Source organism: Meles meles, chromosome 2 (genome assembly GCF_922984935.1).
Source record: "Meles meles chromosome 2, mMelMel3.1 paternal haplotype, whole genome shotgun sequence".
Taxonomy (NCBI): Eukaryota; Metazoa; Chordata; class Mammalia; order Carnivora; family Mustelidae; genus Meles; species Meles meles.
In genome coordinates, this window is record NC_060067.1 from 186,426,007 (window position 1) to 186,442,415 (window position 16,409).

The 16,409-nt window shown below is 39.2% G+C and overlaps 1 protein-coding gene across 1 annotated transcript in view; it reads right to left on the reverse strand.

The window, feature by feature from the left end:
- Positions 1 to 16,409, reverse strand: part of PDGFRL (platelet derived growth factor receptor like) — an 84,660-nt gene that overhangs the window by 53,434 nt on the left and 14,817 nt on the right. Inside the window, exon 2 of the mRNA XM_045988108.1 lies at positions 858 to 1,155. Coding sequence (XP_045844064.1) covers positions 858 to 1,155 — 298 coding nt within the window. The remainder of the gene's footprint in view (positions 1 to 857; positions 1,156 to 16,409) is intronic.

A 16,409-nucleotide genomic window follows, 5' to 3' on the forward strand; every position in this document is an offset into this window, starting at 1 on the left:
TTGTATGGAAAATGAACCTGTCAGGAACACACAAAATTTTTGATCCCAAGATCCTCATTCTTTCTCCATTTGAGTCATTCCAGACAATATCCTGCATAGATTTCTTTTCCTGAATCATATGAAAAAAAAGCTGGAAAGATTCTTAGAAATCATGCAGTCAAACCCCCTTCATTCTGTGCATGAGAAAAAGGAACTCTGGGGATTTCTGGGGAACCCCCACAAAGATGCACTGGAACCTCAGCCCTTAAGGTCCTGGGGTCCTACCAGGATGCATTGAAGTGTGCTCTGTGTTCTTGCTTTTCAACACTTTTCCTAAGCATTATCTTCACCACTTTTCCTGTGCAAGAAACCCAGGCTCCAGAGGATACTCATTCAAACACGACCCTTTCACCAACTGAGGCTCTGAACATGAACCTCACATATCGGGAAAGTAAACACAAATCAGAAGCAGCTGAAAAGTTCAAAATCAGTTTAAGTTGCCTTCTCCTCAATGTGCTTATAGGCATCTCCAGTTAGAACATTTCGGTTTTCATCATGATAACATAAAAAATAACAGAAAGCAGTGATTGTGGGCTCATTATTTTTATGGTATGAATTCTTCAATATCTATGCATCATGGTTTCAATTATTTGTCTTTTGGCTTCCAATAAAATTTCACCATTTTAACCCATGTGGATAGTATTTGCAGTAATTACTTTTTCAAAAAAGGACAAAGAAATAAAATCTATGGCTTTTACTCATTGAGTTTTCATTTTTTTATAAGCTATGAGGGTGAAATGGTAGATGGCAGAAACAACACCATATTTAACATGAAACCCTTGACCAACAGAAGTAAAAATAAACAAACAAATGCTCACCTAAGGCGAGAGTCCTTAAAGGTGTCAAGATAGGCGGGATAACTCCATTCGATCTTGTTCCCTTTACAACGAAGCTCTAGAGTTTGGCCTGCCGTCAGGCTAAGTGTTGCTGCAGGCTTCTGGAAGCGGCCTTTATCCATCATATGTATCATTATAGATTGAGTCTTTGGTGGGGCATCAGCTGCATCCCTGTCCTTTATTTTAGGAATTTTGGGTTTCACCTTCTTGTTGGTAGGCTTGATTCTATTCTCTCCAGGCTCCTTTGGACGCTTATTCTTGGGAAGCGGTTGGCCAGTAACTAGGACAAAAGTGAAGAGAGAACAATGCAACTCAAGTAGTAACGAACCAGAGGATTCTGTACCTAAAACAGGTAAATTTTGGATACTCTTCTCCTCCATGAAAATTATTTTCAGAAATTATATTTCAGGAATTTTCAGGAATTCAGGAAAATTATTTTCAGGGATTATTTTTTGCATTCATTCTTCAGTCGGAAAACAATGACTCACTGAGAGGGATGATATTTCATTTTCAAAGATTTTACTCCAATTCAGCAATTTAGCTCATTGCACATTATGAGCTAAAATTTTCACTTGCCAAATAACAAGACTATTTCTCGTAGTTCACCCTGTCTCGCAGTCCCTAAGGGGTCACAGAGAATGGCAGCATCAGAGCCACTCAAGGTTGTTGTCCGTCCTTGTGGTTTCAAGGATGCCACTGTTCATTCTGAATTTACTGTTTAAATGCAGGAGAACATCATGTCCAGAGAGTACAGACACGAACTGCACCATAAGCCCTCTCAGAGGAGTTCAAGCCACTATGAACTTTCTCCCAAAGGAGTGCACACAGTGGAGTCTGGGTGTATCTGGATGGACAATGTCCATATGGGAGTTGTCCATATAGCATACAAAGCTTAGGAAGGAGTAAGTTCCAAATATTCCCTCATTTATTTTTTATTTTTTGAAGATTTGTTTTAGAGAGAGAGCATGCACATGAGTGGGGCAAGGAGCAGAGGGAGAGAGAGAGAGAGAGAGAGAATCTCAAGCAGACTCCCCTCTGAACAAGGAACCCGACAGGAGGCTCATCCCATGACCCTGATCATGACCTGAGCCAAAACTCAGCTGGCCACTTAACCGACTGAGCCACCCAGGTGCCCCAAATCCACGCTCATTTAAAACTTTCAAAGAAGTTATTAGAAGCTCAATAGTAACTATAGCAATGGTTTAGAACTCGGCCAACAAAATATGGGGGGGGGATTATTTGATCACCTACATTGTTGATAATTGCTGGCAAAGGGTGATAATAAAAAGATGATCTCATTAGAGTCTATTTTATCACTGTTTTTCCTTTCTCTATAGATGTTCACCCCTGGTTGCCTACATCCAGGGAGGATGGCTCCCACTTTCCTTCCCTTGCTATGCCTCTGGGCTCCAGAATGTCCCACATACCTGCACAGCTTTGGACTTGTGTTCGCCCAGCAAGGACGAGAAGAAGGTCATGCAGTTTCAGTCTCCCCTCTGTCTGCATGAACTCAAGGGCACCCTCACTATATACCCACAAAATTACTAAATGTCCCAACTTATGGGGCCCTGAGAGGTCATTTAGGCAAAATTCTTATGTTGTACATTTAAAAAAGGAGACGCTGTTGCACTCAGCTTGTTGGTGGCAGATTGTGAGAGTAGAATTCAAGTCTTCTGACTCTTACTGCAATGTAAAGTATGACCTTACTATGTAGGTAAATATTCTGCATATATTTTAAATAGATAGAAACACAAATCTTGGCCAAGATTATACAAATACAGGGCATTTGTACAAAATGAGGAAGAGCGATGAAGCAGGAGTAATTTTTTTCCTTTTTGATGTATTTATTTATCTAATACTACGTTGGTGTACTTAAGACTCGGGGTGGTCAAAAGTACAAACGGGGATCAAGAAATAGAAAAAGATAAGTGTTGCAAGCTCTTATATGGGTGGGCCAGGCAGGTGACCACAGAAGATAAGCCAAGTGGTCCTGGCGAGGCCATGCTCTCCCTAAGGGACAGCCGTTCCTGCTTCAGCAAGGACAACTCCCTGCCTGCAGAGAGTACGTGCCCACACTTGCTGGATCTGAGACCTCAAAGGATGGCAGAAATGCAGATTTCCTGATTTATAAGTACCAGAAACTCAATTTTTAGAAACTTCCTGTTTGAACCCCTGAACTTAGAAGTCTGGTTGTAATTGTGTCCTTGAAGGGGTGAGATGATCAGGACGGGACATGAGGGGAATTTCCAGGAACATTCTCTCTTGATCTGGGCTAGTTACAGTCATGTGAACAGTTTGTGAGCATTTCATGAAGCCAAACTTGAAGGCTCTAAAAATTTAGCTGCTCTGGACTCGATTGCTTAATGGTAAGCTTGGCTTCCTTTGCATGTTGCCCTGTGCCCTTTGAAACGGGAGCCATTCGGATTCCACTTTTAGTTCAGCTGAGCCCAGACTCTGGAACCAATCCCACTCGGATCCCAGTATCAATCAACATCAGCTCCTCAGCCTGCTGCCTTCTTTGGGCTTGTATGTCTTGCTGCCTGAGCCCTGTCCTTCTCCATGGCTTCGGGGCCTGTTGAGACCCTTCCTTCTTCCCCTAGGCCCGAGTCTCTTGTTATTTCCCATCCTCCCTCTACTCTAGCTGCTCTGGGTCATGGGCCCTGCTGAGCTTCTTCAGTCCTTCCAGAGAGCACAGTTGTGTCCTTGAGCCCCAGTCTCCAAGGTAGGTCCCCAGTCTCCAAGGTGAACCTGCTGTTCACCGAGACCTCCCCTGATCCTGCACATTTGCCTTATTTACTCCCAAAGTTCTAATGACGGACGGTGGGCAGTGCACACATGCACATATTTCCCCAACCTTCTAGAAGGAGAAGCCCTGTAACCACTGGGAACATGTCAAATCAACATGAGTGTGCTAATCTAGCAATGTCAGTTGTGAACTTAAGTTTCAGTTTTGCAACAGAATAAAAACCACCGTACTTTACTTAGGGTAGCAAATTCAGTTGTACCATGAGAATGTCCGTCATCTGTGCCTTGCAGGCATTTTGATCACACTATGCCTATGGAATTCATGGACTTCTGGGTTAAAGTCAAATTTGAGGTGTTTTCTTTATCATGGAACAGGAATCCAGGGTATCAGAAATGACCACAACTGGCTGTAAATCCTATGCAATTTAGAAAAAAGTGGAACTCACGTGACTTCTAACCTCTCGGATCCTGTGGAACTCTGTTTCTCAGGAGACTAATAAGGGATATTATGCATCCAAATGTGGTATTATCCCTGCAAAGTAATTTGACTTGTTTTACAAATAGACATAGCAACTGATCTAACTGTATAGTTGGTCCAGCTGCCTGACGATGGAATTGGTCCAAGGTCTGATAACAATGACACTAAGTTACAAGAGCCAGCCTCCTGACTCCATAAGGCACACAGACAGACCTGGGATTGAGTGATTCCCAAATTCCATGTCTAAATTCTTAAAGAACATGACTTTTATACCTATGTAAATTCTTTTCCAAAGGTCTGAAAAATTTATATTATATATAAATAAAAGCGAAATCCCATTATCATTGCATTTTTGAGATGATAGCATAGTAGCATGTTTTATAGAGAAATAAGTGGTAAAATTCACACACCATTAAATATTATTATTGACTTCGGGTCCTGGCTGCCACTTACTAGCTATGTCACAGCAGGATCTTATCTACCCGCTCTCTCAGTTTGTTCATCTATAAATTGAGAATTATATGTTAACAATGACTATCTTAATAGTTGTGGAGGATTACATGAGTTAATACATTTAACACACTGAGAATATTGTCTGACCCATGATAAGTAAGTGCTAGGTAAGTGCTACTTGCTATTTTGTGGTTGTCTTGTGATAACGTCTCCTGGTGATCTCCGTGATAAATTTGTAATGGAAGCAATGAAGTTAATATTCTTCCTTATTTACAGGTGAAATAACTGAGCACAGATGCCAAGTAGCTCACTGCAGGTTACTAAGAAGTTAGCTAAGAAACAGACCTTTAGAGTCTTCTCTGGTCCATGCTGTTGTCTCTTGATTCACTTAAAGATTAGCATATTGTAACAGTTTCTTCTCTTTTTCTTCTTCTTCTCCCCGCCCCCCTTCCTCCCCCCACCAAAATCTCATGCATAACACCCTGCCTGAATGGTTTCTTTGTGTGATATGCCCCAGGCTTTGACAAGAAGTTCCAAATCAAACAGAACATGATGCCAGGGAGGCGAGTACAACCTTCCTGGAAGGGCTGGGTATGCTTTTCCAAGGCATACATTAGAATCCCTAAGTGAAGAGACACTGGTCAAAGTCCTGTCTCCAAAATAAATGAATAAATGTTATAAAATAAGAAGTAAATAAGACAAAGGACTGTAACACTTTGGCACTAATTGAGGATTGCAATCGAACCCTTAATAAAGGTAATTTAACTATTAACCTCTCTAATTCTATAGACTTGAATTATGTTGGAGGAGTGAAAAAAAAACCAAATTGACTAGCAGAATCATTGACAGCTGCTCACAGGAGGACTATATATGAACAGTGTCATTAATATAAAGATCTGTAGCTGTTTGCTTTTTTCTTCTCATGGAAAGTTAAGGGTAAAGGTCTGACATGAGGGTTGCATGAAAACAACCACACTGTAAATTTGCTGAGTAGCTTAGGGCTTCCCTAGTGAGTTATATAAACTGATGAACATGCCCTACTCTAATTTTTTGGTTCCTCATGGAACACCCCACAAGAATACATACACTTTGCCAAGAACAACGTTGAGAAGGTAAGAAAGCAATGACACTTGGGAGAAGAAAATATAAAGATGAGAGGCTTTCCTTTCCCTACTCCCTTTGAGAGACTCACTCCAAAATACCCTCTTACCATTTCTTAAAGTATCATTTTCTTAAAATAGCAATTTCTAAGAATAAACACTTCTATTCCAGGACAACGAAGTTACTTTGACAGCTCCTGCCTAACTCCATTAGGTCGCCGGCCTCTACCAGGAGCAGTGCACCCCCAAAGTGACTAGCCTCACCCAAAAGTATGCCCACAGCAGCTGTGTTCCAGCCACAGCAGGAAGGCACATGCAGCCCACACAAGGTGACCCTGGAATGTCTGGTTCTGGTGACCAAGAAGGACTGCACTTCTAGGCTCCACTGGACGCCCTTTACATGACACCATATTCTTCAAGACTGGAAGATGTAGCTAATCTACCTAAAACATAGAAACAAACACAGAGAGTGAGAGAATGAGGAGACAGAGGAATATATTCCAAACAAAAGAACAAGAAAAATCCTTAAATAGGACTAAACAAAATGAAGATATAAGCACTCTATCTGATAAAGAGGTCAAAGTCAAGGTCATAAAGATGCTCACTGGATTCAGGGAAAGAATGGATGTATACAGTGGGAACTTCAACAAAGAGAAAGAAAATATTAAAAAGAACCAATCAGAGTTGAAGAATACAATATGGTCATAAAAAAATACCTGAAAGGGAGTCAATAGCAGATCAGAAAATGCAGAAAAGTGGATCAGTGATCTGGAAGACAGGGTACTGGGAATAACACACAAGATTTTAAAAAAATGATAATAGCTTAAGGAATCTCTAGGAAAACATTAAGCATACTAACATTTGCATTATAGAGTTGCCAGAAGACAGAAAAGGACAGAAGATTTATTTGAAAAATATGGCTGAAAACATTCCTAACCTGGGGAAAGAAACAGACATTCAAGTTCAAGAAGCACAGAAAGCCTGAAACAAGATGAACCCAAAGATGCCTATACTAAGACACATTACAATTGAATATCAAAAATTAAAGATATAGAATCTTGAAAGCAGCAAGAGAAAAGCAACTAGTTGTGTACAAGGGAACACCCAAAACTCAGTTGGTTTTTGAGCTGAAACCTCACAGGCCAGAAGGGAGTGGTATAATATATTCTAAGTGCCAAAAGAAAAAGACTATAATCAAGAATACTCTACCCCACAAGATTATCATTCAAAATTGAAAAAGAGGTCAATTTTCCCAGACAAACAAAAGTTAAAAGTGTTCATCACCACTAAACTGGCCTTATAAGAAATGTTAAAGGGACTTTTTAAGAGGAAAAATAAGTGGAAGAAAATTATGAAAGAAAAAATCTCACTAGTAAAAGCAAATGGAGTAAAGGGAGTGGACCAACCACCTATGAAGCTCGTATGATGGTTAAAAGACAAAAGTAGTAAAATCAATTATATCTACAATAATTATTTAATGGATACATATACCAAAAAAATGTAATATGATGTGACATATGTAAAACGTGAGAACGGTAAAAATATAGCATAGTGCTTTTAGAATGTGTTCAAACTCAAGCAACGATTAATTTAAAATAGATTGTTATATATATAGGATGTTATATATAAACTTCATGGTAGCCAGAAGCAAAAAACCTAGAAAAATTTCACAAAAGAGTGAGAGAGAGAGAGAGAGAGAGAGAGTTTCTAAACATAGCACTAAAGAAAGTCATCAAGTCACAAGACAGCAATAGATGAGAGAAGGAAAAGAGAACTATAAAAGCAACCAGAAAACAATGCACCAAACACCGTAAGTATATATGTCAATAATTACTTTAAATGTTGATATGTGCTCCAATCAAAAGACATACGGTAAGTGATTAATGTAAAAAACAAGACTCATCCTTATGCTGAATATAAGAGACTTAGTTCAGACGTAAAGACACACACACTGACCAAAAGTGAAGGGATAAAAACAGATTATACATACAAATGGAGATTAAAAAAAAAAGACCTGGGGTAAAATATTTATACCAGACAAAAGAATTAGTTTGTTTGTTTATTTATTTGAGAGAGAGGGAGTGAGTGTGAATTGGGGAGGGAGGATAAAGGGAGAGAGAGAGATTCCTAAACAGACTCCATGCTCATCACCCTGAGATCATGACCCAAGCCAAAATTAAGGATCAAATGCTTAGGTGACTGAGTCACCCAGGGGCTCCCAGACAAAAGATACTTCAAAATATAGATTGTAAAAATGGCAAAGAAGGGTATTATATACTGATAAAAGCATCAATCCAGCTGAAAGATATAAATGCTCTAAATATCCATGCACACAACATGGGAGCACTAAATACAAAAGCAAATTTTAACAGACATAGAGAGAGAATTTTACAGTAATGCAGTAAGAGTAGGGGACTAAAATTCCCACTTATATCAATGGGTAGATCATCCAGACAGAAAATCAATAAGGCATCAGTGACTTTGAGGAATACATTAGACAGATAGACTTAACAAATATATACAGAACATTACATCCCAAAACAACAGAAAACACATTCTTTACACGTGCATATAGAAGATTCACCAGGACAGTTTACATGAGAGGCCACAAAACAAGTTTCAGGAAATTTAAGAAAACTGAAGTCATATCAAACATCTTTTCTGACCTCAAGAAAATAAAACTAGAAATCAATTATGAGCCAAAAAAAAAAAAACCCAACAAAACAAAACAACAACAACAAAACCCTAGAAAACACAACATGTCGAGGCTAAATAAAATGCCATTAGCCAACTAATGGGTCATTGAAGAAATCAAAGAAATAAAAAATACCTAGAGACAAATGAAGATGGAGATGGAAACACAATTTCCAAAATCTATGGGATGCACCAAAACTGTTCTAAGAGGAAGTTTATAAAGACTCAAGAAGCAAGAGAAGTCTCAAATCTAACTTTACACCTAAAGGGCTTGGGGTGGGGGGCAAAGTTAGTAGAAGGAAGGAAATAATAAAGATCTGGGTGAAAAATAAATAAAAGACTAAAAAAAATACAGAAGAAGATCAATGAAATGAAAACTCGTTCTTTGAAAAGATAACGAAAATTGATAAACCTTCAGTCAGACACATGAAGAAAACAACAGGACCCAAATAAAGAAAATCAGAATTAAAGAGAAGTTACAATGGACACAACAGATATCCAAAGAATCACAAGTGACTACTATGAGAAATGACACACAAACAAATTGTACAACCTAAAAGAAATGCAAGAATTTCTAGAAATATAAAATCTTCTAAGAATGAAACAAGAAATAGAAAACCTGAACATACTGATTACTAATCATTAAATTGAATGAGTAACCAAAAAAAAATCCCAAAAAAACAAAAGTTAGAACCAGATTGTTTCACTGGTAAATTCTACCAAACATTTGAAGAAGTGTTAATACCTAACATTCTCAAACTATTCCAAAATACTGAAGAAGGATTGCTTCCAAATTCATTCTATGAGGAAACTATTACTCTGATACCAAGACCAGACAAACACTACAAAAAAGGAAAATTACAAGCCAATATTCCTCATGAACATGGATGTAAAAATCCTCAACAGAATATTAGCAAACCACAGCCAGCGATACATTAAAAGTATTATATGCCATGATGCAATAGGATTTATTTATTCCACCGAATCAAGGATGGGTCAATATCTGCAAATCAATCAACATTATATACCACATTAACAATATGAAGGATAAAAACCACATGATCGGGGGAGGAGTCAAGATGGCAGAGAAGTGGCAGGCTGAGAGGACATCAGGTAGCAGGAGATCAACTAGATAGCTTATCAAACCATTCCTAACACCTACAAATCCAACAGGAGATCGAAGAGAAGAAGAGCAACAATTCTAGAAACAGAAAATTGACCACGTTCTGAAAGGTAGGACCAGCGGAGAAGTGAATCCAAAGCAATGGGAAGATAGACTGCAGGGGGAGGGGCCGGGTCCCGGCAAGCAACAGAACAACAGAGCACTAAATCAGGACTTTTAAAAGTCTGCTCCACTGAGGGACATTGCTCCAGAGGCTAAACAGGGGTGAAGTCCTCATGGGGACAGCGTGGCCTCAAGTCCCGTGGGGTCACAGAAGGATCGGGGTTGTCTGAGTGTCACAGAGCTCACAGGTATTAGAGCAGGGAAGCCGACTATAGAGACGGAGTCGAGGAGTGAGCTCTCAACTCGGGGTTACCTTATCATGATCTGAGGCACAGGACACTGCTCTGTGGGGGAGACACCACAAGACCAGGGGAGATTCCCCTGGAATCTGCAGGGTTCGGAGACTCCAGGCGGGGTTGTGCACCAGAGACAGAGATGCTTGGTCACAGGCTGGGTGAGCTCAGAGCGCAGCCCGAGGCAAGGGACACGGGAGTAATTGAGCGCTTTTCTCTGAGGGCGCACTGAGGAGTGGGGCCCTGGGCTCTCGGCTCCTCCGGGCCGGAGACTGGGAGGCCGCCATTTTTATTCCCATCCTCCAGAACTCTACGGAAAGCATTCAGGGAACAAAAGCTCCCGAAAGTGAACCCCAGAGGATTACTTAGTCCGGCCCATGGTAAGGGCGGTGCAATTCCTCCTGGGGCAAAGACACTTGAGAATCACTACAACAGGCCCCTCCCCCAGAAGATCAACAAGAAATCCAGCCATTAACAAGTTCACTTACCAAGGAGAACAGCGGAATTCCAGAGGAGGAGAAAGCAAAGTATGGAATCAATGGCTTTCTCCCCATGATTCTTTAGTCTTGAAAGTTAATTAATCTTTTTTAATCTTATTTTTTTCTTCTGCTAAAATTTTTAAACTTTTAACCTTTCCTCTTTTAACATTTTAATTAGTGTATCTTAACAATACCTTTCAAAAAAATCTTTTTTGAGGGGCACCTGTGTGGCTCAGTGGGTTAAAGCCTCTGCCTTCAGCTCAGATCATGATCTCAGGGTCCTGGGATCGAGTCCCGCATCGGGCTCTCTGCTCAGCAGGGAAGCTGCTTTCCCCCATCTCTGCCTGCCTCTCTGCCTACTTGTGATCTCTCTCTGTCAAATACATAAATAAAATCTTTAAAAAAAAATCTTTTTTGAACCTTCATTATTATAGTCACATTTTATCCTTCATTGTATCTAACTTTATTTTTTGTATACATATAGGGTCTTTTTTTTTCTAAAAAAATTTGGGATACAACTTCTTCTAATAGATCAAAATATACCCTAAATCTAGCACAGGGCTTAGTCTCCAGCCTGAGCAAATTCACTCCACTTTCTTTTTCTTTATTCTCCCAACCAACTTATCAACTCCTTTTTTAGAAATTAAAAAAAAAATTTTTAATCTTTATAGTCATATTCCATCTCTTCATCGTGTTTACCCTTATATGTTCTTCATTCTTTAAAATTTGGGGAGGTAGTTTCTTCTAAGAGACCAAAATACTCCCAAAATTGAATGGGTGAGCCTGTTCTATTCACCAGTCTAATATATATATTTTTTTCTTTATTTTCTTCTCTTTTTAATTTTTTTTAATTTTACTGAACTTTTTACCCCCTTTCTTCCCCCCACAATTTGGGGTCTCCTCTGATTTGGTTAAAGCACATTTTACTGGGGTCTTTGCCACACTTTTAGTATTTTATTCACTCCTTCGTATATTCTTATCTGGATAAAATGACAAGGCAGAAAAACTCACCATAAAAATAAAAGAACAAGAGGCAGTACCAAAGGCTAGGGACCTAATCAATACGGACATTGGTAATATGTAAGATCTAGAATTCAGAATGACGATTCTCAAGGATCTAGCTGGGCTCGAAAAAGGCATGGAAGATAGTAGAGAAACCCTCTCCAGAGAGATAAAAGCCCTTTCTGGAGAAATAAAAGAACTAAAATCTAACCAAGATGAAATAAAAAAAGCTATTAATGAGGTGCAATAAAAAAATGGAGGTTCTTACTGCTAGGATAAATGGGGCAGAAGAGAGAATTAGTGATAAAGAAGACCAAATGATGGAGAATAAAGAAGCTGAGCAAAGGAGAGACAAACAACCACTGGACCACGAGGAGAGAATTCAAGAGATAAGTGATAAGATAAGACAAAACAGCATTAGAATAATTGGGATTCCAGAAGAAGAAGAAAGAGACAGGGGAGTAGAAGGTATATTGGGGAGAAATGTTGTAGAGAATTTCCCTAATATGGCAAAGGGAACAAGCATCAAAATCCAGGAGGTGCAGAGAACCCCCCTCAAAATCAATAAGAATAGGTCCACACCCTGTCATCTAATAGTAAAATTTACAAGTCTTAGCGACAAAGAGAAAATCCTGAAAGGAGCCCGGGAAAAGAAGTCTGTAACATACAATGGTAAAAATATTAGATTGGCAACAGACTTATCCACAGAGACCTGGCAGACCAGAAAGAGCTGGCATGATATATTCAGAGCACTAAATGAGAAAAACATGCAGCCAAGAATACTCTATCCAGCTAGGCTATCATTGAAAATAGAAGGAGAGATAAAAAGCTTCCAGGACAAATAAAAACTGAAAGAATTTGCAAACACCAAACCAGCTCTACAGGAAATATAGAAAGGGGTCCTCTAAGCGAAGAGAGAGCCTAAAAGTAGTAGATCAGAAAGGAACAGAGACAGTCACCTTACCCACAATACAATGGCACTAAATTCATATCTCTCAATAGTTACCCGGAATGTAAATGGGCTAAATGCCCCAATCAAAAGATACAGGGTATCAGAATGGATAAAAACAAAACCTATCAATATGCTGCCTATAAGAAACTCATTTTAGACCCGAAGACACCTCCAGATTTAAAGTGAGGGGGTGGAAAACAATGTACCCTGCTAATGGACATCAGAAGAAAGCTTGGGTGGCAATTCTTCTATCAGATCAATTAGATTTTAAGCCAAAGACTATAATAAGAGATGAGGAAGGACACTATATCATACTCAAAGGGTCTGTCCAACAAGAAGATCTAACAATTTTAAATATCTATGCCCCTAACATGGGAGAAGCCAACTACATAAACCATGAATAACAAAATCAAAGAAACACATCAACAATAATACAATAATAGTAGAGGACTTTAACACTCCCCTCACTGAAATGGAGAGATCATCCAAGCAAAAGATCAACAAGGAAATAAAGGCCTTAAATGACACACTGGACCAGATGGACATCGCAGATATATACAGAACATTCCATCCCAAAGCAACAAAATACACATTCTTCTCTAGTGCACATGGGACATCCTCTAGAATAGATCATATCCTGGGTCATAAATTAGGTCTCAATCAGTATCAAAAGATTGGGATCATTCCCTGCATTTTCAGACCACAATGCTCTGAAGCTAGAAATCAATCACAAGAGGAAATTTGGAAAGAATCCAAATTACATGGAGACTAATGAGTATCCTTCTAAAGAATGAATGGGTCAACCAGGAAATTAAAGAATTGAAAAAATTCATGGAAACAAATGATAATGGTTCAAAAATCTATGGGACACAGCAAAGGCAGTCCTGAGAGGAAAATATATAGCAGTACAAGCCTTTCTCAAGAAACAAGAAAGATCTCAAATACACAACCTAACCCTACACTTAAAGGAGCTGGAGAAAGAACAACAAAGAAAACCTAAACCCAGCAGGAGAAGAGAAATCATAAAGATTAGAGCAGAAATCAATGAAATAGAAACCAAAAAAAAACAATAGAACAAATCAACGAAACTAGGAGCTGCTTCTTTGAAAGAATTAATAAGATGTATAAACCCCTGGCCAGACTTACCAAAAAGAAAAGAGAAAGGACCCAAATAAATAAAATCATGAATGAAAGAGGAGAGACCACAACCAACACCAAAGAAATACAAACAATTATAAGAACATACTATGAGCAACTCTATGCCAACAAATTTGACAATCTGGAAGAAATGGATGCATTCCTAGAGACATATAAACTACCACAACTGAACCAGGAAGAAATAGAAAACCTGAACAGACCCATAACCAGTAAGGAGATTGAAGCAGTCATTAAAAATCTCTCAACGAACAAGAGCCCAGGGACAGACGGCTTCCCAAGGGAATTCTACCAAATATTTAAAGAAGAATTAATTCCTATTCTCCTGAAACTGTTCCAAAAATAGAAATGGAAGGAAAACTTCTAAACTCATTTTATGAGGCCAGCATCACCTTGATCCCAAAACCAGACAAGGATCCCATCAAAAAAGAGAATTACAGACCAATATCCTTGATGAACACAGATGTGAAAATTCTCAGCAAAATACTAGCCAACAGGATCCAACAGTACATTAAAAGGATTATTCACAACAACCAAGGGGGATTTATTCCAGGGCTGCAAGTTTGGTTCAACATCCACAAGTCAATCAATGTGATACAATACATTAATAAAAGAAAGAACAAGAATCATATGATACTCTTGATAGATGCTGAAAAAACATTTGACAAAGTACAGCAACCTTTCCTGATCTAAACTCTGCAAAGTGCAGGGATAGAGGGTACGTACCTCAATATCATCAAAGCCATCTATGAAAAACCCACAGGAAATATCATTCTCAATGGAGAAAAACTGAGAGCTTTTCCCCTAAGGTCAGGAACACGGCAGGGATGTCCGCTATCACCACTGCTATTCAACATATGACTAGAAGTCCTAGCCTCAGCAATCAGACAACAAAAAGAAATTAAAGGCATCCGAATCAGCAAAGAAGAAGTCAAACTCTCACTCTTTGCAGATGATATGATACTATATGTGGAAAACCCAAAAGACTCCACTCCAAATCTGCTAGAACTTGTATAAGAATTCACTAAAGTGTCAGGATATAAAATCAATGCACAGAAATAAATTGCATTTCTGTACAACAACAACAAGACAGAAGAAAGAGAAATTAAGGAGCCAATCCCATTTACAATTACACCCAAAACCATAAGATATCTAGGAATAAACCTAACCAAAGAGGCAAAGAATCTGTACTTAGAAAACCATACAGTACTCATGAAAGAAATTGAGGAAGATACAAAGAAATGGAAAAATGGTCCATGCTCATGGATTGGAAGAACAAATATTGTGAAAATGTTTATGCTACCTAAAGCAATCTACACATTTAATGCAATTCCTATCAAAATACCATCCATTTTTTTCAAAGAAATGGAACAAATAATCCTAAAATTTGTATGGAATTATTAAAGATCTAGAATAGCCAGAGGAATATTGAAAAAGAAAGCCAAAGTTGGTGGCATCGCAATTCCAGACTTCTGGCTCTATTACAAAGCTGTGATCATCAAGACAGTATCGTACTGGCACAAAAACAGACACATAGATCAATGGAACAGAATAGACGGCCTGGAAATGGACCCTCAACTCTACGGTGAACTAATCTTCGACAAAGCAGGAAAGAATGTCCAATGGAAAAAAGACAGCCTCTTCAATAAACGGTGCTGGGAAAATTGGACAGTCACATGCAGAAAAATGAAATTGGACCACTTCCTTACACCACACACGAAAATAGACTCAAAATGGATGAAGGACCTCAATGTGAGAAAGGAATCCATCAAAATCCTTGAGGAGAACGCAGGCAGCAACCTCTTCGACCTCAGCCACAGCATCTTCCTAGGAACATCGGCAAAGGCAAGGGAAGCAAGGGCAAAAATGAACTATTGGGATTTCATCAAGATCAAAAGCTTTTGCACAGCAAAGGAAACAGTTAACAAAACCGAAACACAACTAACAGAATGGGAGAAGATATTTGCAAACGACATATCAGATAAAGGGCTAGTGTCCAAAATCTATAAGGAACTTAGCAAACTCAACACCCAAAGAACAAACAATCCAATCAAGAAATGGGCAGAGGACATGAACAGACATTTCTGCAAAGAAGACATCCAGATGGCCAACAGACACATGAAAAAGGGCTCCACATCACTCGGCATCAGGGAAATACAAATCAAAACCACAATGAGATATCACCTCACACCCGTCAGAATGACTAAAATTAACAAGTCAGGAAATGACAGATGCTGGCGAGGATGCGGAGAAAGGGGAACCCTCCTCCACTGTTGGTGGGAATGCAAGCTGGTGCAACCACTCTGGAAAACAGCATGGAGGTTCCTCAAAATGTTGAAAATAGAACTACCCTATGACCCAGCAATTGCACTACTGGGTATTTGCCCTAAAGATACAAACGTAGTGATCCGAAGGGGCACGTGCACCCGAATGTTTATAGCAGCAATGTCTACAATAGCCAAACTATGGAAAGAACCTAGATGTCCATCAACAGATGAATGGATAAAGAAGAAGTGGTATATATACACAATGGAATACTATGCAGCCATCAAAAGAAATGAAATCTTGCCATTTGCGATGACGTGGATGGAACTAGAGGGTATCATGCTTAGTGAAATAAGTCCATCGGAGAAAGACGACTATCATATGATCTCCCTGATATGAGGACATGGAGATGCAACCTGGGAGGTTAGGGGGATAGGAGAAGAATAAATGAAACAAGGTGGGATTGGGAGGGAGACAAACCATAAATGACTCTTAATCTCACAAAACAAACTGAGGGTTGCTGGGGGGAGGGGCATTGAGAGAGGGTGGTGGGGTTATGGACATCGGGGAAGGTTGTGATATGGTGAATGCTGTTAAGTGTGTAAACCTGGTGATTCACAAACCCATACCCCTGGGGCTAATAATACATTATATGTAAATTTTTAAAAATATGATCTTCTCAATAGATGAAGG